General features: G+C 40.8%; 1 protein-coding gene across 1 annotated transcript in view; it reads left to right on the forward strand.

Annotated features, from left to right (window-relative positions):
- The window catches only part of stau2 (staufen double-stranded RNA binding protein 2), an 87,125-nt gene that overhangs the window by 44,383 nt on the left and 19,199 nt on the right, over window positions 1-23,543 (forward strand). Inside the window, exons 12-13 of the mRNA XM_008396384.2 lie at window positions 5,032-5,399; window positions 15,650-15,763. Of these exons, the coding sequence (XP_008394606.1) occupies window positions 5,032-5,399; window positions 15,650-15,763 (482 nt within the window). The remainder of the gene's footprint in view (window positions 1-5,031; window positions 5,400-15,649; window positions 15,764-23,543) is intronic.

The raw sequence follows: 23,543 nt of genomic DNA on the forward strand, positions 1-23,543 counted from the left end.
TATATATATGCTACAATAACAGTTAAAGACACCTAACATAATATTAGAAACATAACATATGATTTCATAAATGCACTATTATAGCACTTTATGTAATAAAATAATGAAGTTATATTGAAAACATAACACATTTTCACTATTATAACACTATGTACTAAAATACTTTAGCGGGGCTCTTTTAAAAGCTGCATCATTTGTTACATTTATAACAGCTGAAGGAAGTGAGCTACATGTTTTCATTCCTCTAAAAATAAGCTTTCCTCCAAAGATTTTCTACTGGCTTCAGATCTGGAGACTTACTTGGCCACTTCTGGACCTTGAAATGCTTCTTACGGAGCCACTTTTTGGGGGACCCCATGCTGTGCGTTTCAGGTCGTTGTCGTGCTGAACGACCGTGCCACGACTCATCTTCAGTGCTCTCTCTGAAGGAAGGAAGTCGATGCACAAAATCTCATGATGCTGCCCTCAGTACAATGCAGTCGTCCTGCACACTGCAGGATTTTAATCAATGGCTATGTAGTGTGTTACTATGGTAACCTTTAGGACTATGGTCTCAGCTCTCTTCAGGTCGTTGAGCAGATCTTCCTGTATGTGTTGACTGCAAACTGTCTTAAAAAAGTGTCTTTGCTTGTGGGTAATCTTGCTCGCAGTAAAATGTCGAGCTTCAAATCGTTTAGAAACTTCAGCCATAGCTGCTTCTCTAAAGTCATTGCTGATTTCTTATCTTCTTGGCACTGTGTTAGCACAGTGTTTTTGAGCTCCGGCTCAGCAATTGGTCAAAACTGCTGGGCCCTCTACAAGTAGGTACGCTTGGAAATGTGAATCTGGGAGTCAAGTCTGTGCGAATTATTTTCATTTTCACTATTATTTTCTGACTTAATCATCCCTGACAGCAACAGCTCAGTTGTTAGACTAATTTTTTTCCCCCCTCCAGTCTATTTCTGGTTCATTATTGCAGTGGAAACATGGTGAAATATCTTTGCCATCGTCATTAATTTGGTTTTCCCAGGCATAAACAATAGTGCCCATTAGAAAATCTTGCAGAACAAACTGGGCTAATAATACAATTTTAAGGCTGATTAACTTTGAAAAAGTGATCATAATGAAACTAGCAAAACACAAACTTAGCAGCAGAAAGGCAATAAACCATTGTAGCGCCATAGTCGTTGTAGAGAACCCGCAATGAAACCTCATGTAATGGGAATTTTACTACCCTGGATCAGCATTGATATAATCAGATTTTCTTTAATCTTTTTTTTTTTTCAATATTTGCAAAGAAATGCAATAAGAGTTAACATATATAGAAATCCTGACTTTTGATAGTCTGTGCTTTTTAATGTAGCAGTTATAAATAAAGGACTTCTGCAAATATACATTGCCTTGCAACACCCTATACTTTTCAGATTTTGTCATTGCAACTAATAATTTGAATTTATTGCTTTTCTATTTTCTTTACTATTAAAAAGCCAAAACATGTGTCGTACATTTATCTTGAATCAGTCATTTGCAGGGGCACCTTTTGTTGCTCCGCTAGGGCTGCAAAATATACCCAATTCCAAGATAGAAACTCCAACCAAAACAACAGCATCCCCACAGCATGATGCTACCACCACAGTGTCTCACCATGAGAGACACCGCAAGATTTATGGAGTGCATCCACAACTCCTCTCCTCTAATTTAGTGGGAGGGGGGAACAGTGAATGTGTCATGAGCGGCTCATTTACTGTTGTATCTTCAGTGCTTTCTCACACACACACACACGCACATGCACGCACGCACACACACGCACACACACATCGCGGCCACTCACAACCTTTATTCCAGACTGTGTGTGTGCGTACGTGCGTGTGTGTCTGTCCTTTGCCCCTGCGTGATCCGCGGAAGACGCAGCTCCAGCAAACAGGGTGGCTTAGAGACAGGAAGGGAGCGTAAAAAGAAAGCAGAAGAAAACGAAGTCAGAAGAGTGATTTTTCTCCCTTTTATTCCCATGGGTGCTGCAGCAGGGCTTTTCACTTGAGTTGCCACAATTCATTTCCTGCCGCCCGTATGTGTGTTTGTGTGCGTTGTGTGCATGCGTGAACTATGTAAAGGTCTTGCTCCACACTGGTGATTTATAGCGGCGGGCTCCGGCCCTATCTGTTTTCGATCAGTCTCATGCTCGGCTCTGGCTTCCCTCCAGCACTCCCCTGGCCCACCGGACACTGAGTCTGGGTGGGACCCCCTCAGGAACAACACAGCTCTCTCTCTCTCTCTCTCTCTTGCTCTTTTATCCCCCTCTCCTCTTCTCAGCCTTGGCTTGTTCACCCCCTCCACCCCTCCCTCCAACCCCACTTTCCCTAACTCGCTCTTGCTTCGTGTACACAATTTCACAACCGCTGTCTCAACATCACGCAAAAATAAACTCCGTCACTCTTGCTTATTCGCTCGCTCTGGCTGTGTTTCTTTGTCTTGCTTCTCACGCTCACCATCTGACATCAGCTCCGAGTACTCAGTCACATGCAGTCGTCCTCACATTGCACACTCCTCCGTCGGTATTCTGATGTCATGCTGGATAACTTCTGTTATTTTATCCCGCCGCATCCATCGTGCAGCTTTCGCTCGAATTTAAATTCCAGCCATGAACATGACCTGGGAAAGGAGGGAGAAACATCCTCGAAATCGTGTCACGGTTGGCGATGGGGCAGTTTGTTGTAGCATGAGTAATAAGCCTTGGATTTCGTTTTCTTCTTTTTTTTTTTATTTCGGAACGAGAGCCAGCCTCTCTTTGTGCTCGGAATGGGAATCGCTGTCAGCGCGTTCCCAGAAACCTTAGACATGAGTTTACTACAAGTGTGCAAATCTCCGCCGTTGTGCGGTGGATGGTAAATGTTAACTGAAACAGGAAGTGGCCCGTCAGTCATGGCGCTCGCTCCAGCACTTTCTCCCAGCTGTTACTCCACACACACTCACACACACACACACGCACGCGCACACGCAGAAACAAGCCCTCAGACAGACACGCAGACTCAAAGACAGCTGGTCTTCCTGTCTCTGCTGACCTTGGATGGGCTCCTTGCGGGGTTTTAGCATCCACTCATCCTCACATCCTCTTTTATCGTAACTGCCTCACAAGCTCATCCTTGTCTGCTGTCTTCTGCCTTTGACATGCCTCACATGTTTGTTTTTCGAGCTCACAGCTTCGGCGGAAGCGTTGAACTCTGGGTTGTGTCCTCCTTCAGTCTTTCATGACTATCCCTTGACAGTGTTATCACTAACCAACGTAAAATAGTTTCCAAACTGGATAAAGAAAACTCCTTTAGTTTGGCGAGTTGTGACAGAGCTTCTATTTAACGGAAAGCTTTGCAGACAGTAAAGGGCTTGAATTTCCTGGATCTGAATGGCTCTGAATGTTTCTTAAGAAGAATTCATCAAGGTTTTGTTGGGTCTCCGCGATTGACGGAGTGTTGAAAGTGGGACAGCTGATACTGCTGTTTCTCATCAGGGATGAAGTCACTGACGGCCTGTTGATATCGGTGGACGCTCCGTTTCTGTCTCTGTTTGTGTTTGAGAGTGAGAGAGAAAGAGGCTTTAGCAGTCAACCTGATGTAAAAGTCTAAAGATACATTAATGGAGCTTAGAGCTGCTGATGTAATACCAGAATGTCAGCTGTGTTAGGAATGAGAATCTAAAATGTGTGCCCCTTTTACTTTGATTACCCTAAAACAAATTAAGTTCAACAAAAAGACTTTTTAGTGATAAGTCCAAGTAATTTTATCTCAAAAGGCAGCCGACTTTTTCCGAGGTGTCCATGGGCTTTATTTCTAAATCCTGTTTTTTAAAAAGTTATTATTCATTTATGTTATGACATTCTCTTTTTGATTGACGCAGTAAAATGCAGTTTTTGTCCAACCTTTTGTCCAGTCTTTTTAAATTATGCACAATCTAAAATCAAAATAAGGCCATTTTCTGACCTCATTTTTTACATTTTTACATTTACATTTTTTACTTTTAGATTCTAAGCCTATTGTTCTTATATTTTGTTTTTTTATTTTGGACAAAATACGCACAGAATATAAGAACATAATATTTTTTGAGCATTTTTGATCACAAAGTGTGACTTGAAAGATCTATATTTAGCTTCCACCCACGTTGTTAGCAGATCTAAGACGTTTTTTCTAGATGCAAACGTTTTTCACAGCGCTAGCTGAGTAGCTGTGGGTCTGTTTACGGCCGAGCGACTGAGGATTCTGTTTAGACGTGACTTCAACACATTCGGAACAATAAAAGCTACAAGAACCAAGTTTGCCATCTTATTGAGTAATTCTGTACAACAGCAAGTCAAGAAATATTTAGATTGTTATTATAAAGTCAAACAGAAGCAAAGCAGTGAAGTGTTGGATTCGCTTTGACGACTCGTGTTTCACGGCACACTGAATGTTGGTGCTGATTCTCAGTCATCCACAGCAGGACGATCCTAAGTAGAAGTCCAGTTTCCTTCTGCACTTAGGATTGCAGACAGAATAAATGAGCGATGCTCTGGAACAAACAGCCAGCAATCAAAATCTCAGTGGTATACAGGTTATGTATTTGTTCTGGAAAGGATTGGAAAATCACTTGGTTGGTAAATGAGTCAACTCAATAAGGCTGGTAGACACAAAAGTGGGGTTTTATTTACAGAGTAATAAGTGGAATTTCTTAAAATATAACATTTTTATTTGTCTTTATTGTCTTGTCTCAGACGTCCTATGCTATCTTGAAGCCAGCATGCGTTTTTTAATCTCTTCTGCGGTCAAATAAAATATAGACAAACAATGTAATAATGCGAATGAGCAATATCCCATCAGATAGCCTGGTTTTCACAGCTGTTGCTAAAGAATTTTGAAAGAAAAATCAAATTTTTCAAGAAAAAAGTCTAAAGTACTATATCTGTGTGAACAGTACACGTTTTCACGGTATTGTTCCTTTTCTTTTGGTAGAGATCTTTTGACCACTGTTGTCAATCCATGCAGTTGTTATATTTACAATTGTTCTTATTCAATTTCATTCCTCCAGCCCAGAAGGGTCTGCTCCACCTCAGTCCCGACGTCTACCAGGAGATGGAAGCCAGCAGGAAGCAGAGTGGCAGCGCAACAGTCACCGGCAGCAGCGGCGGCAGCGCCACCGGAGGGTCCGTCAATTACGTTGCATCCAAAGACGCGGGGTCCTGCTCTGCCCCTCTGCCCCCAGGACATTCTCCGTATTACAGCGGCACGTCTTCCTCGCCCAGCCCCACTGCTACCATGGCCAGAGAGCTGCTGCTTAACGGCCAGTCACCTCCAGTGGACGGGTCGCTGCCCGTAAAGGGGAAGAACCTGGCCTGCAGTGTTTCTGTGCAGCCGGCACAGCAGCTGGACTACCTGGCTCACATCCAGGGCTTCCAGGTAGGAGCCAGAGATGTGGCGCCAAGGCGTCTTTTACGTTTCTCCTCTGAATCTCTGTCCCTGAAGTTTACGTGTCGCTGCTGCGGTGCTCAGGGAGGATAAAAGTATACAAAAGACACAACTACTTCGCGATACTAGTTAAACTGCGGTAGACTCCGGCCCTTGTTTGAGCGAAGCAGCCATTTTATCCGAGCGCAGACCACAGAGGAGACCGCTAAAATAAAACAAAATGTCTAACTCTGCATGAGAAATGAAACCTGCACGTCATAAATATGAGAGTCAGAGTTTGCAAAGTTAAACAAGTGTAAAAGCACCCCGTGCTTTCGTTGGCTCAGCTGTTTTTAAAGTAAAATAATATGTTATTTAGAAATGCACCAATGGGCTTTTCATCCGTAATGCAGATTTGTGTTTCTTTGAAGTCAGAACTACCAATTCAGATCTTGACTGATTATAATTTTGTTTTGTTTTTTTAAGACATGTAATCTTGAAAGAGAAGTAAAACGCTGCAGGTTCTTTGATAGAGGTGCTAGAAAATGAAGGCATGACAGTATTATCACCTTTATGCATCAAAAGGTCTTCTAGATCCATATCTGCTTTGTTTTTAAGTTGGCAAGCGTAGCAGAGCTGTTGGTTGACATGTTTATAGATCGCCAGTTCTACATGGGAGAGGGAAAGAAAGTGAAAGTGAGATGAAACAAATATGATTACGAGCCATTTAACCTGTCAATTCCTGGCCAGAACCGTTCAAGGTGACACTGGCCGATTCCTTTCTGGCGAATTGATTGGCGGATCTCAAATAATTGCAAAAGTGCATTCTTTGCCATATCCAACAGTGAGCTTTGGATTGTGTTTACCTTAAAAAAATAAAAATTAAATCTCGATGAAAAAAATAGTTAACCAGATGAATGTAATTCTGTGATTTAGCAGATGTGCGGTAAATAATAAGTTTGCAGTATTTTATGATTGTTTGTTGTTGAAGTGTCGGTGTGTTTGGAACATCATGTAATAGGCTGAAAGCACAATCAGTTCTCATTAGCAGACCTGGAGAGAAAGCACCAGCTTCACAGGTGGGTCTGTCGGTACCAAACCAGACACATTCACACACCCTCTCCCAGGTCTGTGTGCGCGTGTGTGTGTGTGTTTTCCACTCGGGGGGGTAGAGAATCCGTTGTCTGTTTCAATCTGTACATACCTGCGCGCTGATACCAGCGCCTGCTCATTTAAGCCGCAGATGCTTTTTATCAGTTTGAGCTAAAACATTTTATCTTAACCTGCTGAGGGTTCCTTTGAAAGGCCTTTGTTATTGCTCTTAGCCTTCCTGTGTGGATGTAACCTGAGAGAGCTCTGCCGCCTGTCCAATCACACACACACACACACTCACTCAAACAGCAGGTCCTGTTTAGTGGAAACGGATGAGCCGGGCAAAAGCTTGCCTGTAAAGTTGGCGTTCTTGTAGTTTCCTAAACATATTTACTGTAACATATTACATAGTTGTGTGCTTTTTTTTTTTTTCCTGTAAATGCTTGCAGACATTTCTGGGAGTAAAAACACAAACAAGCATCGGTTTACGTGCTGATCCCCTCGTGTTTCTTAAGCAAAGAATTCAGGCTGTAATTGAGACATGCTGACAATGTGTGTTCCTTTGAGAGGATGTTTCATATCTTCTGGGTTTGTAATGAAAACCTCTGCTTGCTTACAGAGCTGTGTTGAGCAAACCCTCTAAGCTTTATACTGTCGCTGGTCATCACTGATTTTTAATATTTAACCAAAATCCCATCGCTTGATTCTCTGTGTTAAAGTGCCTTTCTATTTGCACGGTCTACTAATCGATTCTTCTTTTTGTTTTGTTTTGTTTGAAATTCGATAATGCTGTCATTGTTGGATTAGAAATCTTGTAATGTCATTATGTTATCCAAGTGTGCAGATTACAGTGACTACAGTACAATGAATTAAGGAAACTTGGCCAGCACCGAGGGCGTTCTCAGGAGACAAAAGCTCAAGTCTACCTGCTAAGCCTTTTTTTTTTATCTAATTGGAAAACAGCCACAGGGGGGGAAACTCGGAGCAGCTAAGCAACAGCATTTTTCTGGTGGTAGCTCAGAGCATAGATGTTGGCACCTGTTCCAGAGTTTTTGTTTGTCCTAATAATTTGGTCGCTGTGTTGTTGGCACAGTGGATATGTGAGAGCGTGAAAGTAGGACAGAGACAAAAAAGGGGAAAAAAAAGCTGAAAGTCAAAGACACTTAGGACAAAAATCTCCTTGTTTCCTGTAGTTCCTCGTCTTTTTTATTTTTATTTTTTTAGGTTTTGCTTTATGGCCATTTTTGTTGCTGTAGATTTATCTGTCGTAAATCATAAATTACTCTAACCCTAACCCTTCAAGTTTCCTACATTTTTACTCTAAATATAACATGATCATCCCAAGTTTTCCTCTGAAGATAAATATTGACATTGTTGAGTTTTAGTTTCTTCCCCAACAACCGTGGCTCTTTATGTTGCTTTTAGAGTAAAACCCTCTTCCTCTCTGAGCGGCCTTCCAGGCTGTGTTACTTCAGCACTCATTTCTCTGGAGACAGATACACACAGCTTCACATTTTTGGGGTGAATAATGCACATTTCACTCTAAAAACACATTCTTTTGTGTCTCGGTTGGACACAGCCATAGAGTTTTTAATGGCATCGTCATGTTTGTGGAAATTGTGTTAGGAGTGAGCCACATTTTTCAAGAAGTTAAGGTCCACAATTCCCTCCCTGCTTTCTTGCCCTGGTTTCTTTGCATTTTACCTATAATCGCCACAGAAGGAAGCGGTGTGTTTGAGGTGTTGCGTTAAAATACCCACCCAATGAAAACACTATCCTTGCTGGGTGGCGGGTGTGCCTCGTTTTAACTGAGACGTTGTGAGTCAGAAGTTGACGTAGCCACGATGTCATCACCTGTGCTTCCCCAAATAATCTAAAGCATACTAAACTTAGCATGAGAATATAAAATAAAAATTATAGCTCATTATTCTGGCATTTACCAAGAAAAATTATTTTAGTCGCTGTAACTGTGTTGAAAAAGGAAAAAAAAAAAAAGTCTAATATGATTTAAGGTCAGAAAATAAGAAAGAAAAGTTCCTCTCTTTCTTTCTTTCTTTCTTTCTTTCTTTCTTTCTTTCTTTCTTTCTTTCTTTCTTTCTTTCTTTCTTTCTTTCTTTCTTTCTTTCTTTCTTTCTTTCTTTCTTTCTTTTTATAGAGTAAAAATTTGGTTTCACAGTAATTCACAGATGATGTGAATTACATCTAGTTGCATGCTTTTTCTATATGTTGTAAAATAAACTGGCTTTGTTGCATTTATAACTAAGTGAGTGAACAGCATGCGCCCTTTTCCATAAGCCATATTCCCTGGTAACTGGCAGCAGCAGCAGATGTGACACCTTTGTAGCCCCACTCAGAGGTTACGCCACTCCTGATGCTGTTCCTGCACTGCCGTGGAAAATATGACAAGAACCGCTTTGTTTATTGTTTCATTTTGACCAGCCTGTCGGGTTTTATTATCGACATTGGACATTAGAACTTTTACTCTAAAAACTGAGGTAATATTAAAAATTCAGTGGCACAGAATATTTGAAGACTGAGGGTGGAGAAGAAACCCTTCAATGTTTCTCGAGAGTTGGAGTGAATAGGTCAACCTGCTTTATTCGACATTCCAAGTCGTGTTTAAAGAGATAAATCCTCTGTTTTATAACCTCTCTCCATCCAAAACAACAAATCCGAGATGCTAATCAGCCGAGATTCTTTCAGCGGGGTCGTGGTGAGCTTAACGTTGGAGACGGATTTAGAGGCAAAGCGGGGATGTACTCTTTGCTGCACTGAAATCAGAACTTGATGTTGGAAATCCCATGTTAATGAAAACACTATCCTTGCCGGGTGGCGGGTGTTGATATCCATTCACTCCAGTTCCCAGGATTTCTCACACTTTCACACTGTTTGTCCTTCCCTCTCCCCGCTTCCTCCTTTGGCCGTGTAGAAAAACCACATCAAGCGGCGCCGACTACACCTAGTACACTGCCTGGCAGTTTCTGAGCTTACACAAAACACACCCTTTTTTTTTTTTTTCTCTTTTCCACCTTCTGTTCTCCCTCCCTGATCTCCACTGCTCACTCTCTCGTCTCTCTCTCTCTCTCTTATCGAGATCAAATGCATGATCTGCTGCAAGCGCCCAAAGACCAACAGTTTGTTTCCAATCTCCGTGTCATCATTTCATTCCTCCGCTCTCTGTTTACTCTGGGATTTGCTTTAGAAAATACATTTTGGGGTGGCTAATCCCACCACGCTTTATTTCTGCGGCCCCCGGTGATGGCTTCCAGCTGCAGTCTGCGGCATATTTGTGTGAAGAGCAATCTTCGAAAACAAGTTTTGTCTGTGGTATAAATCAGACTGCTAATGCTCTGCTGGCTCGGCGCACAGTCTCTGCTCACATGGTGGCCCTCCGTGTGCGTGTTGATGCGCATGCCTGCGTCTGCGTGCGTTTAGCAAAACTCGGCAGTGATGTTTTTGCGCCGCAATCAAGCTCATTTGCGAACCTTTAAATCAAATACCCTCAAGTGCCAGCGCTGCATTTTTTTTTTTGCTAATTTGAATATGCAGCATAATCGCTTTTCCTCGCCTTTGTTCTCGTGTATTTTGATAGTATTGATCATATTTCATTGAATTCCCGACATTTGGCAGCAGTGGCGGTTGTGTGCCACCGCAGGCTCGGCACGTAGAGACGGAGGGTGTGTTCACCCTGGCACTTTGTTTGGAATCTGAAACAATACTTTTCATTATATCCTCACGCAAGTTTCTCAGAAAATCTCTAGGCCTGCATTTTTCCTCTAGTTTTAAGACGTTCTGCACTCAATGAGCTCTTGTCACAAGACAAGTTTCGAAGCGTTCCCATGACTATTCTGTGAGAGGGAGGAAACATAAAAACACAAATTTGTGCTGTTGTCTTTGACTGAATCTTCATGGATGTTTGGGTTTTGCCAGCAGCATCTACCCCAAAACACTATTACGACACTACGTCAGGAAGATAGTACAGAAAATGTACTGTTCGTCTTGAAATCACGCAGCAAATACTAACTTAAATATCATTTAATGTTTCTCTGCTAACATACTTTATTTACAGGGGGATATTTTACGGGACAGTGCATACGACTAACGATGTTCCTGTTGAAAACCGTTTCCCAAAAAGCAATTTGTTAAACCTGTGCAGCTCGCACTCGCAATTAAAACCGGAACAAATCTCTTTTGAAACGAGACGTCATGAGAACGCAGCCGAGTTTATTTCGAACTGAGGATCTCGTTTTTATAAAGATCAGGAGGAGCACCTTTGTTTGGCCTCCACATCCTGCTATTCCTGGAAGTCCAGAGAATATCAACAGTCCACTCGAAACCTCTTGACTCCAATGAAGTGGCTTATTTTGGAGCCTAATTGATCTTTGCCAGATTCTCTCAGCAGACGCTTCACAACGATGAAGTCAATGTTATTTCCTACTAGCTGCACGTTGTTGTGAAATCCTCGTGTTTAAGCAAGCAAATAATGCAACAGCCCTCCGGTTCAGTGTTTGTTTTAGAAGATACTCTTACAGCGTTGTGAAACTTCATCTTCAGGATCTGTGTGGGCTTCTCTCGCTGCTCCCCAACATTTCATTTCTGATTTTAAATTTCGGGTGTTGACCTACATAATTGTTTATGTAACATAGATTTTGCCAAGCTTCATAAACAGTGACTGTGGTTTTTTTTTTTTTTTGTTTGTTTGTTTGTGCATGTTTACATTTGCTTGAATGAAGAGGACCATTGGAAGATGAGCCATCCAGCTTTAGAAGCCAGATGTCAGAGGTCGCTCCACATTAGTGCCGCCGATCAATTGCAGGCCTTGCATAACTCTCCTGCTTCTTTGTCTCCAAAGGAAGTGGATTAGAGGCTGTGTTTTTGTGATGGGACCAGGGATGATTAGTCGGGCCAGTTTAGAATGCATCCGCTCACAGATGCACTCAAAACAGGCCGGCTGGCATTTGAGAATGGGCTGCTTGTCTTTAAGACGCTCGTTATTTCGGTTTCCGCCAAATCATTACAAATGAAATGATCCTGTGTAGGCGCTGACGGGTCAGTCAACTTTGTTTCCTGCCTTCAGTTAAGAGTTGGTGGAAAATCCTCAAAGTGGTCAGATATATTGACTGTTTTGTCAAAAAAAATTTAAAAAAAGCCACCAGGATCGTAGAACCCACAGGGGATTTTTGGTGACCTGCCAGCTTTCAGTCATTTCTTGACCTCATCATGTTTAGCGTTCTGTTTTCATCAGAAATCAAGAGGAGAGAGAATGAAGTGGAGAAAATCAGAGTTTGTTAGGAAAAAAAAATATCAATAAAATTTACAAAACAAGATTTATTTACATGTAAACTCTAGTATTCGATGTTCTTTGCAGTGGAATTTAGAAGATGTAGAAAATAATTACAAGGTAAAAATATATATATAAGTAAATTAGTCAGTATTTACTAATTGATGTGATTGATGGAATGAAAGATAAACAACATTTTATCTGATCTACAAGCATAAAGTTAACCTGCTTTATCTGTTCCCGAGCCCGTTTAGATTGACCAGTGTGCTGGAGATGAGTTTAAATCTTCATTGAAGGGAAAGAGGTGAATTTAAATTCTAAATTTTTCTTAAATTGACTAGTACTATTGATATTAAAACATCTCCGCAACATTATTCTTCCACCACCATTTTTAGCAATGATGAACCAAATAGGATTAACTGAAGAATTATCTTCTTGTCTTTTGGTGGAGAATTCAATACTAATTCTTTTGAAACTTTACCGGAACATTTTAATAGATATTATTCCTAAGAGCAAAACAATGGGGAATCTCCTAGAAAGGACACAAATGGAAAATTAATATAATATTATTTCGGTTTTATTACCAAGAAATCAAAGTTTGTGTTATATTGTATACAGGGAATTTCTTTTGTCCAAATTTTAATTAACACCATTTAACTTAAAATAAAAAATGTTTTAGAGAAGGTCAACTTATTTCAGCTGAACTTTTGACAGTTTGCAGCAGATGATTGGAGCTAAGTGCCCACTGTTCATCATGATTACGTCACGTATCTCAGCCTCCTGTCCAAAGGAGAACTTGAGGCAGTCACATATAAACAAACACTCCATGCTTTCTCACCTAACTCACTCATGTACAGCATCTCCAAACTTTCCAGTATAAATCTTTTGTTACCAAATTGTTGTATTGTCATCTTTTTCTTTTTCTCCCTCATACATCTATGCCCCTTTCTCGTTTTATGTTAAAGTCTGGAGAATTTATTGGAGATTACCCGTCTGGAAAGGCATTTTTTTTTTTTTTCCATGGCTGACTTTACTACATTCATCAGTCATACTCATAGCAGATAGCGTTCCACAGTTTATCACTGGGAGCCCGGCTCACCACCAGGTGTGCACGCACACTCACGCATGCCAGCATGTGCTCTATGTATGCGCTGTATGTAGCATCGCACGGTTGTTCGTGTTTTCGTGGAAACATGTTCATATCTCTCCGTGCTCGAGTGTGAATTACGATCAGGCAGCCAGACTTCCATGTGTCTGGCTGCCTGATCGTAACTCATCCGGAGAGAAAAGACGCGCACGCACACCCCCGCACACACACACACACACACACACACACAAACCCCATTCTGGAAGCTTTCAGTCACAGATCGTATACAGCCGCTGTGTGTGCGCACTTGTGCGTGCACACAAGCTCAGCATGTATAGCCATCAAATAATGGCCTTGATAAGATAAAACTTTGATGCGGTGAGGAGATTTAGGGCACTCAAAGAAAAATAAGCACACGTCTGCATGCAGAGGCTTGTTTTACGACTTTCTGTGATTAAGAGACTTGAAAACGCTTCTGCCAACATAAATATGCAGATTGGGAGCCAGGACTTTCATTACGCTTGAATTCAAAAGCCGATATCCGTTTTTCCACAAGCTTGTTGTTTCATTGGATCCTTTTAAAGTATGCGAAATATGATTTTGCGTCATCGTTTTGTGCAAAATCATATTTTCCCAGTGAGGTCGAAGTTTCCTTGCGAAAGCAACCCCTCTTTTTCAGATGTCATCACATTATGACCACAAACCTTCATTGTGTTTTTTTTTTTTTTTAAGTAACAGATCAACACAAATGACCACATACTGTAATATGTAGAAATAATGTGTATATTGGCAAGGCTATGAGATTTTTTCTTTTTTAACTCTGTGAGTATGGTCACAATTTTACCCGAATAAACGTGTTAAGATTACAAAAAACAGTGATTTTAATTATAAACAAACTAAGTTATCAGGATCCGACATAACCAGTTTATTTCATGTAGATCTTTATTTGAAACAGACAGCTGTTTGCACAATCTTTTTAAAGTCCTGCTACTGGTAATAATTTGATGCTGATGTGAAAATATAACTTTCTCAAAATTCCACCTTTTAACTTTTTTTGTTGTTGTGTGTTGGAGTCCTCATAAAATTAATTATTTATCCTCTTAATATTATGACATTATTATTGTAATCTTATACAGTTTTTCCAGGACAATCCTGGAAGAAAATCCGCTAGAAGACGAGGGACTTTGGTGGAGGTTTAGGTTTCATCAGGACAGCATGATCTTAAAATACATGTAAACCAATACCGGAATGGCATAGATCAGTGCATATGCATGTGTTAAAATGGCCCAGTCAAAGTTCAGGCCCAAATTTAATTAAGAGCTTTTATTTGATAATTAGATATGCTATGCATCCAATCTTCACTGTTTGGCAAAGAAGAACGTGTGAAATCTTTAGAGTCGCTGGATGTCAAATCTGGTAGCGAATAACCCCCCTCTCACTCCCCTTTCGGAGTTGTTGTTGATGATGTTGCGCACCATCCTTTTGAAAACCTTTTCCTTCCACTAATTAATTGACTACTTTGTGTTTCTCTGTCACTTAACTTTTAACAAAATCAACCAGAGTCTGTATATTAACACAAATGTAACACAAACCTTTAACAGAAAACCCCTCTGTCCTTCAGCGCCTCCGTCTCTTGGTATTAGTTCTTCTTTCAGCTCTCATAGTTATGTGTTCTATTTATTAAGATGCCTGCAGCTGTCCTGGGCAGAAGTAGGCCAGGCAAACACATATAAACTCATGCAAGTCCACAGGCGAGCCCTGGTACGGAGCCAGTGAGAAGTAGGGCAGGCTAAGCAGCCAGTGTTAACTAAAAGCTCTTCCATCTCAGGAGCAGCCTGTCCCAGAGGAGCAGCATGTCATAACAGTCCTGATTGCACAGCATTTAGGAATGCTTGCGGAGTTGACCTCTCGATTCAGAGGGGTCGCTCACGATGCGATCTCTACCTCGGATGCCCCCTCTCAATCACACACAGATGCACTTTCACTTGCTCTTCATCTGTTGCAGTTCCTATGTGTTGTTGGGTAATTGAGCATAAAACTGTTGAGAATTGCAGAGCCTTTTACAATGACAAATTCCAGTGCTTATTCAATTCGAAACATTTGTTTTAACCATCCCATCATGAAGTTGTGCTCTGTTGTGAAGTGAAAGAAAGCTGATAGTTAAAATCAGAAAAAGTGTTTTTGGTGAATTTGATATTTGATGTAAAGGCATTAGAGTAATGCATAGGCCTGTCATGGTAACAAATTTTGTTGGACCATGTATTGTCCCAGTGATTATTGCAATAAACAATGATATTGTTATTTTGAGATCATTTTCAAGTAATGTACTGCTAATGGCATAATAATGCGAGTTCACTCTCTCAAAGACCAGTATAATTTCATTTAGCAAAGAATGCAAAATAAACCCCAACTAAAAATAATAAATAAAATGGAAATAAATTTTAAAAACACAATGGAAACCATGTATACATTGGATTATAATTTCTCAAATGTGGAATCAAAATTACCCTTAAAAAATTTATAAACAAAATGAAAATTATTTAGCTCTTTAGAATTTGTCATGCAGTTAATTGACTTAGTCATATAAATCACAGGCTTTGTAATAGAAACACATACAATTTGGTTAAGATTTTCACCAATATTTGTAAACCATTTTTAAAAGCATTTCCATTTTTCCATTCATGTTCTCTACTGTGTTGGTCTATGATACAAAATGCAACCTCAAAGCGCCTTCTTTTTGAGGGAATTGTCGTGTTTTTATTTCTCTACTCGCTGCTGAATTCGTTTGTTACTTTTTTTCAGGTGCAGTACAGCGACGCGCAGAGTGGGAAGGATTTTGTGACCTATCTGACCTTGTCCCCAGTGCAAATGACTTTCCACGGCACCGGGAGCACCCTACAAGCCAGCCATGACCAGGTATGTGAGCAAAACAAACATACGAGCTGACAGTTGGGGCCCCTTGCATGTTTAATGCAACCACACAAATTATTGGGAGTGGATAGAAAAAAAAAAAAGAAATGCTTTGCTCCATTCAGTTTGTATGGACAGAGAAAGAGAGTCTACCTAGCAACTGCAGTTTTTTTGTTTTTTTTAAATAACAGTTTTTGTAAATAACTAAAGATATATAATCTCAGGATCTTATTGTTTCCCTTTTTTGTGGCTTTAACATAGTTTTGGGGTGAAAAGAAAGAAAAAGGACAAATACAGCAGTTATTGGTATTGGACTGTTTTCCTTATTGTATTTCAGAGATATGACATTCATTTTTTTTTATCACTTTTAGTATCTTTAATGTAAAAACAGAAAAAAAATGTGTGACAGCAAAAAGAAGCAACATTTTAATATACAATATTAATTTGGAATTGCTACACATTTAGCTAAAGACGCTTTGTAATTCATTTAAAAAAGGCCATTGTAGTTTATAAATATAAGCCGTTAGTCAATGTAAAGCAGTACAAAAGGTTTACTTATTGTTTGGTTTATATGTAGTTGATTACATAGTAAATTAGTACTGCAGACATTTTACACTTCAGTTTTGATTTTCCAGCTTAACAAACCATAATAATATTTACTCTTAGGGTTCTGGGACTTTAACCGTTACTCTCAAAGCGTCATGGCCACCTGCGAAGTTTTTCCATGCCATCAAAGTAACCCTCACGCAGAAATCTGTTATTTCTTCCCAAGTTTAGGGCAAATTCCTCCTTTTTTTTTTTTCTCTTCCTTCCTCCCTCTCCAGTTTTCTCACTCATTCTCGCTTGCGTACTCCGCTGTATTCAGAAGGAGGCTCTTTGTCTTGCGTTGCCCAAGCAGAAAACCAGTTGCTTACATTCTATCATCTAAACATAGGACGCCCCTTTGTTCAGCGGCCATCAAAGCTTTAATAAAGGGCCGGCCCGGCCCCGAATGGGACAGCTGACAGGGGGCTGGTGTCGCCAACGCTAATGGAGAGCCGAGCCAATATAGGGCAGGCAGGTCTGCGTCCTTGGGACCTGTTGTTGCCAGGAGCACTGGGGCATGACCGACTGTTAGAGAAGGCCTTTCTTTTCCTTCGCTCAGTACAGTGGCGAGTTCGACCACAAAGGGAGCATCTAACAATAAGGGGTCAACGTCAGCAGCCCTTGAAATCCTGCCATACCAACAGACCTCAAGGCGTCGCTCATTTTGTCGGGTCCACAGAAATATTGGAAATGCGGTATGTTGCAAAAAAAATATAATGATTGAGCTTTGAGCTTTTCTACATTTTCTCACACGTCACAAATTTGCTTTAATGGGTGCAGATGAACACAAAGCGGTGCGGAAAGAAAAAAAGGACCGGGGGTATTTGACATTTTAAATAATAAAATAAACATTTGAAAAGTGTTGAGAATTTCTGTCCATGCTACGCTCGGGGAACTCACTGTAGTCGTCTGTAGAGCTTTCCTGGTTCAGTTCCCAGACTTGGATCAGTTGCAGCACGAATTTCCCCATCTTTCAGATTACTGAGTGATAAAGTCTACTAGTGCCAAAGAAATCTAAGAAAGAAAAAAAACATATACTGTGGTTTGTGTGGGGGTGATTCCCAATATTCCATGTGGTGATGGCAGCATCATGCTGTGTTGTACTGCTTCTGTGGGGAAAGGGAAGCTGGTTGGATGTGAAGATGGATGAAACCAGATACAGAACACTCCTGGAAGAAATAGCTGTTAAGTGCTGCAAAACACCTGAGACTTAACTGGACTTGCATTTAGAGCTCCGATTAAATGTTTTAGATCAATTCCTATTGAGCTTCTAAAGAAGTCCAAAGCCCAGAGGTAAATGTACTTTTTTATTTATTTACTGACCATCTCTGTTAAGTCTGACTGAACTTGGGTTATTTTGCAAACAATAATCAAAAAAGAAATTAAAATATTTCAATTAGATTTCTCAGGCTGGTAGACAATGGCCAATGATTGTTTTTCTATACTGACTACATACAAATATATCACACACGTCCAAGATTTTTATTTGGAAACAGACGTGGAAACAATCTATTTACTTTGTGCTGGTCTGCCACATAAACTCCCAATAAAATAGATTATGGTTTTAATAACTTAAGCAATTTTCAAGTACATCTAAAAAAAAATTTAATGTTGTGAAGAAGTGTTGTGTAGTGTAATATAATATTTTTTGGAGGACTTACACAAAATAATATATAATGCTTTGTTTATTTCAAACAAACCTTACATTTAGATGTATAGATATGTAGATTACTGCACATAGTGACAAATTGCAAGCCTTTCATTTCCTATTTTTGATATTTGTGGCTTACGCATCATGAAGCTTTTTGTTTATGTGGCACTTAAAATCCACAATTTATCAGATTTCCACGCGTTTTCCGGGACACGTGCAACCCTTGTCACCCACTCTCTCGGCCACGCTCGCTTTGCAAATGGATCTCTGCAGGTAGATGCTGTAAATTTGATGAGATAGACCAGGGGATCGCTTCACTAACAACTGATCAAACATCAGATTATCCCTTTCCTGGAGCCTGCGGGAGCTGCACACACGCTAACCTGTGACAGCTCAGCCGGAGTCAACCTGGACGTGTCCAGGGGGTGGGGGTTCCTGCAGCTTATCTGCACTTCCGTGGAGATTTACGTCACGTTGATGGGAGTAACTGATAGAGATCTCTTGCCGAAGGAAATCCTCTGTTCATCTCTCTCTGTAAAAATATGCACGTATGAATGAGTTTGCAAACATGTACAAAAAAAACCACTCATTAGTCATTTGTCGGTTTCAGAAAGTAGAACCCGAATCATTGTTTCTTCGTGAATCATATTAACTATATTCAGTTTCTCTGTGTGTTCCTGTTTTTTTGCTTTTAATATGCAATGGTTATCTTTTTATTAAAGACACGTTAGATGTGCTGTCTTTTCTGAGGAAGGAAGCCGGAATTTTCTTATTTGAACACGTTATTGATAAATAGTTCTCTACCCTTTTTAAATGGTAATTTACTTACACGGATATCTTTTTTTTTTTTTTTGTAATTTCTCCTTCAGTAATTTTACCCAACAAAGGAAACAAGTAGTAGACAAAAAAGTAAAAATCAATAAACAGACGAATCATGGTTGAGATATATTTTTTAAAAATCCACCTGAGAGGACCTGAGAAATGCTCCAGCCTTCAGTGGATCATGTAGTGTGTGTGAAGTTTTCAACTAATAGTTCTTGTGTGTCTTCTGTATAATCGCCGTCTTTTTTTCAAAGCTGTAATAGAATTGAAGGGGATGAAGCCTGTTTCTGTGGCTGCCCGATTGATTCATAGGTCAAACTTAAGTTCCCTAGAAATAATGAGACAGGCAATTAGAAGGAGTTGCACTGAAATTGACCTAAAGCCTTTTGTGCTTTTTTTTTTTTTTTTTTTTTTGCTGTATCAAAAATATGACACAAGATGTGATGCAATATAGGATGTATTGTAAGAAATATGTACTCACACCCATTTTTTCTTGTGTGTTACTTTATTTTATACCTATGAAATTTGTCACACAAGAAAAATCCTGGATTTTTTTTCAGCTGTGTTAACTGTGACAATTTAAGGCAGATTTAATTTTTTTTTTTTTCTGTGAAGCTCTCTGCCAATGCATGAGGTCCTCCAAAACTGCAATTACCAATAAAAACTAACAAAGGAAGGAAGAAAAAACAGGTAAAGGAAAGAGAATGGAAAAAATAATTGATTTTAGGGTCGAAATAAGGAAGATAATGGAGAGACGAAGTTAGTTTAAAAAAAAAAAAAGAAGGAAGGTAAGTCGGACCTAAGGCTTGGAAGACACTTAAAGGAAATCTTCAAATAACTAGCAGACTGAATCACATATTTACCCATCTTTGATTCAGTCAAAGATTGAATCAACAGAGACTTGAGGTTAAGTCGCTGTTGGAGACTTAACCTTAATGACAAACGTCGTCTGCATTTTATCCAGATGAAACCTCCACAGACTGAATCCCTTACCGGCAGCAGACAGCGCAGCCCTCAGATCCCATAATGCTTGGCCTCGTGCGGACATTCTTGGAGGGTCTGTGAGAGATATATACAGCTGAAAAACATCCGTGCCATTTACTCCGTGCCATCTGCCGAACACATGTGAGCCTACGGGCTTCAAAAAGTAGCCTGAAGCTCAAAAAGTTCCCTCAAACTTCCCCCCGTCTGATAGGAACAGAAATGAAGAGACGTTTAATAGATTTAATAGATAATCCGCATGAGTGAGAAGATAAACAGGCTTCCTGTTCCTGTTCCTCAGTTCCTATATTAAGATGCAGGTTTGTTCTCAGATGGCCTCGTGCTAGAAGCTCAGTTTATCGTAAACCTGCAAGTTGCTCTGCATCATTTTGGCTCTGCTCCTTTTTATTACACCCGCTCTGACAAGGTAAAAACCCCAATCACATTTGTGTATTATAAACTGCAGACAATGACGTTTGGCATCACTGCGAGCCTTTTTGACAGACTGATTTCTGTGTTTGCTCTTTTGAGCTGAAATAACTCTCTGGCAGTCTCCACATGGCGGCAGGGGGACGCCAGGGGGGCCGAGGCCCACTCTGCTTTGTGCGAGGTGTTGCTGGCCCAACATGTGCGACCCGCAATCGAAGATGACAGGGTGACTGTTGTCTGCCACCAGATCCTGTGTGTATCTGTGTGTATTTGGGGGTGTTTATGGCTGCTTTGCGTGCAGATTCGTCCTCAGCTGAGTCGCCCCCCACTACCCCCAATCGCCCAGATCATCAGCTGTGGCCACATGGATCTCCTGCGGCAGGAGCACTTTTTGACTGATTTGATTTGATATTTTAGCCATCCTGCGTCAGGATTAAAACGTGTCGCTGACATGCTTTTAGGTTGGTTGTTTTTTTTTGTTGGGGGTTTTTTTTTGCAGTAAATTTAAAGATCTTCATAACTATTAAAAAAGATTTAATTTACAGAAGTAGGTTTATTGTAGTGAAAACGCGCTCCCAGAGCCAAACCTGCTTGCACCAAAACACAGTTCTGGTCACATACCTGCACCTTTGACTCTTTCTTTACACCACTGTAAACACACAGATAATCCCTCAAGTCCTCTGCCAATACAAAACCTCCCTAAAGTAGGAGAAACGTTGCCTCGGCAGAGAGCCTAAGGAAGTTGTTGGTAAAAACTGTGTTTGATTACAAGATGCTGACATTCCATAATGGTCTTTTTGGCTGTAATCATGCAGAAGGTGGGTATGATGTTTGCAGTAAGGGGAAATTAGGCGGCCACATTGTTGCTTTTATTGCATTTCCCACCCCTGACTTTTACAACCACATGCAAAAATACTCTTTGCCCTAATGTACCTACTTACTTCCTTGAACCGTAATTTATTTTATTGGGGTTTTATGTGATAGAACGACATGAAACTCCTCGCTAACCATAATTGGTATTTTGGGAGACAAATAAGTCTTGTTTTTCTGTTTTGTTTTGTTTTTTATTATTATTGTTGTTTTTAAGTCTTGACTAATAAAAATCTGAAAACTGTGAAGTGTATTTATATGCTGCCTCATCTACGCCATTATATCTAATTACAATCCAGTGCATTTGTTTGCCATTATTCTCGCCATACACATAACCGCTCTGGGAAGACTTGAGAGGGTTGCTAGAGAACATTAGATGACAAACAAGATTATGGAGACCAAGGAACACAGCTGACACTTAAAGGATAAATTGTGGAGACCTTTTATGGCAGGATGCAGTTTTAAAACAATATCCTAAACGATGAGCGACTAATTCGAGTTGGGTTCTGTCCATCACCAGGAAATTGAGAGAGTATGGCACAACTGCAAACCTCTGGAGGGGATCCAGAAATCCACAGCACAACTTTCAGAGTCTGTGCCAAAAACATAAACAGGGAAGCTGCTCAGATTTGTCAGGAAGAATGACGGAGCTAAATACGGGGTGAAGCTGTTTCCGCTCCAGGCGTGAAAAGGTTCTTACTGTCACGCCTTAAGAGACTTGTGATATTGCGGGAACAGTAGAGTTTAGATTGGGCCTAAAGAAATCCAACCCGACCCTGAACTAGCCTGATCCGACCCGACTGATTAACTTTAATTATAGGCCCGAAGTAAACCCTACATATAGACCACCATTTAAGTAAGCAGTGTTACTTCTCCCGCTTTTAGCTTTTGCTTAACGTCTCCCAACTCAGTCTTGTTGCTTGTTTTCACCACAGGGTGAGTCAAGTGCAAATTATCTGGGACGTGTGATTGGAAGGATATTATCTCCGCCGCTGCTTGAGCGTTTGTTGCAGTCTGCATCCTACTTACATTACGTCCTCAACTCGCTATAATAAGTAGATTAACGCAAATTAATGTGGTATTGCAGTCTTGTCAAACACACTTCAGAAGGCCCACCTGGACCCGATCATCACGCAAATAATTCTTGCAAAGCCCGGCCCAAATTTCAGCTACAAATCTAAGCTTTAAGGAACGGACGGTTCTACAGAACCTCGACTCTGGGAACCGAGTAGAAATACTCTTTAAATGTTTCATTTTTGATTCGTTGAGAATCGTAAAAACAGAAGCACGTCTGTTACTCCTGTCTTTTCGGTGACGCAGGCCCATTCGGACAAATTCGTTGAGGAGCACGAGTTTATTATTTACCTATTTGTAAGTGAAACCACACCGTAGCTTGAACTTCTTTTAGAAAACCAGCAGTGATACCCAGTCTTCGCAAAGTCTAGCGGAGACCAGTAGAAAAGGCAACTGCTGGCCAGGTCTTCAGAAGTCCCCCATGGAGCTGAGCAGAATAGAGGGAGAGGGAGCTGCGGAGGGCCAGAGGTTGAACAAGCCTTGCGTTTGAAGTCTTCCTCCCCGACTGCCCCGCAGACGTTACCCCAGGCTGGGCTCTTCTCGGGGGGTCCCGCCTGAGTGTTACCCAACCAGGCCGGCAGCTGTCGGATGGCTTCTCCTCCCTGCTTATCTGTCTCGCCTGTCTCGTCTTTATGTACCAGTGTTGTGTAACCAACCTCAGCACCTGGAGGTGTCCTAAATCATTAAAATGCCGAAAATATCCACATCCAACGGTTTAAATGTGAAAGTTTTTTCTTTTCTTTTTCAGTAGGCAACCAGTCTTGTTAGAATTAATCCTTTAATTTTTGTTATTGTAGTTTTAAACCCATACGTGAAGTCTGGATATTAACGAGGTTGCGCAACTGTCAGTGCGTATTATTTATGGAGATATTGACAGCTGCGTGACTGTTCTGGAAAAATTGGGACAAAGAGGTGTTTTCATCTCTGTATTCTGTTGAACATCCTTCCAGTTCAAAAGCACGATTAAAAACAAGCCAAAAAAAAGAAGTTTGGAGATGAAACTAAACATTTGACAGACATCAAACCGCAGCTGAGCGAAGTGATCCAAGAATTTGGCTCGCGGGAGCATTCATCTGTTGCTGCTACGCGCCGAGCCAGTCTGCAAACTCCTTTAGGCCCCGATTCAAAACATTACTGAGAATAGTCACTGCGGAGCGCCACTTAAAGCTGCAGCTGGAAGATCCAACTTTCCATAAATGCTTAACAAGGCCTGGACTTTATCGTCCCATCACCACCCTGTTCCCGCCTCAGAGTGAGGACAAAGTGAAGCGTCCACCGAGTGATCCGTCACTCCCGCCTGTCTTCCCGCGTGCCCTCCTCAGGAAACACCTTTCAGACCGAGAGATTAGAGGGTGACTGGAGAGGAGAGGAGTA

Source organism: Poecilia reticulata, linkage group LG20 (genome assembly GCF_000633615.1).
Source record: "Poecilia reticulata strain Guanapo linkage group LG20, Guppy_female_1.0+MT, whole genome shotgun sequence".
Classification (NCBI taxonomy): domain Eukaryota; kingdom Metazoa; phylum Chordata; class Actinopteri; order Cyprinodontiformes; family Poeciliidae; genus Poecilia; species Poecilia reticulata.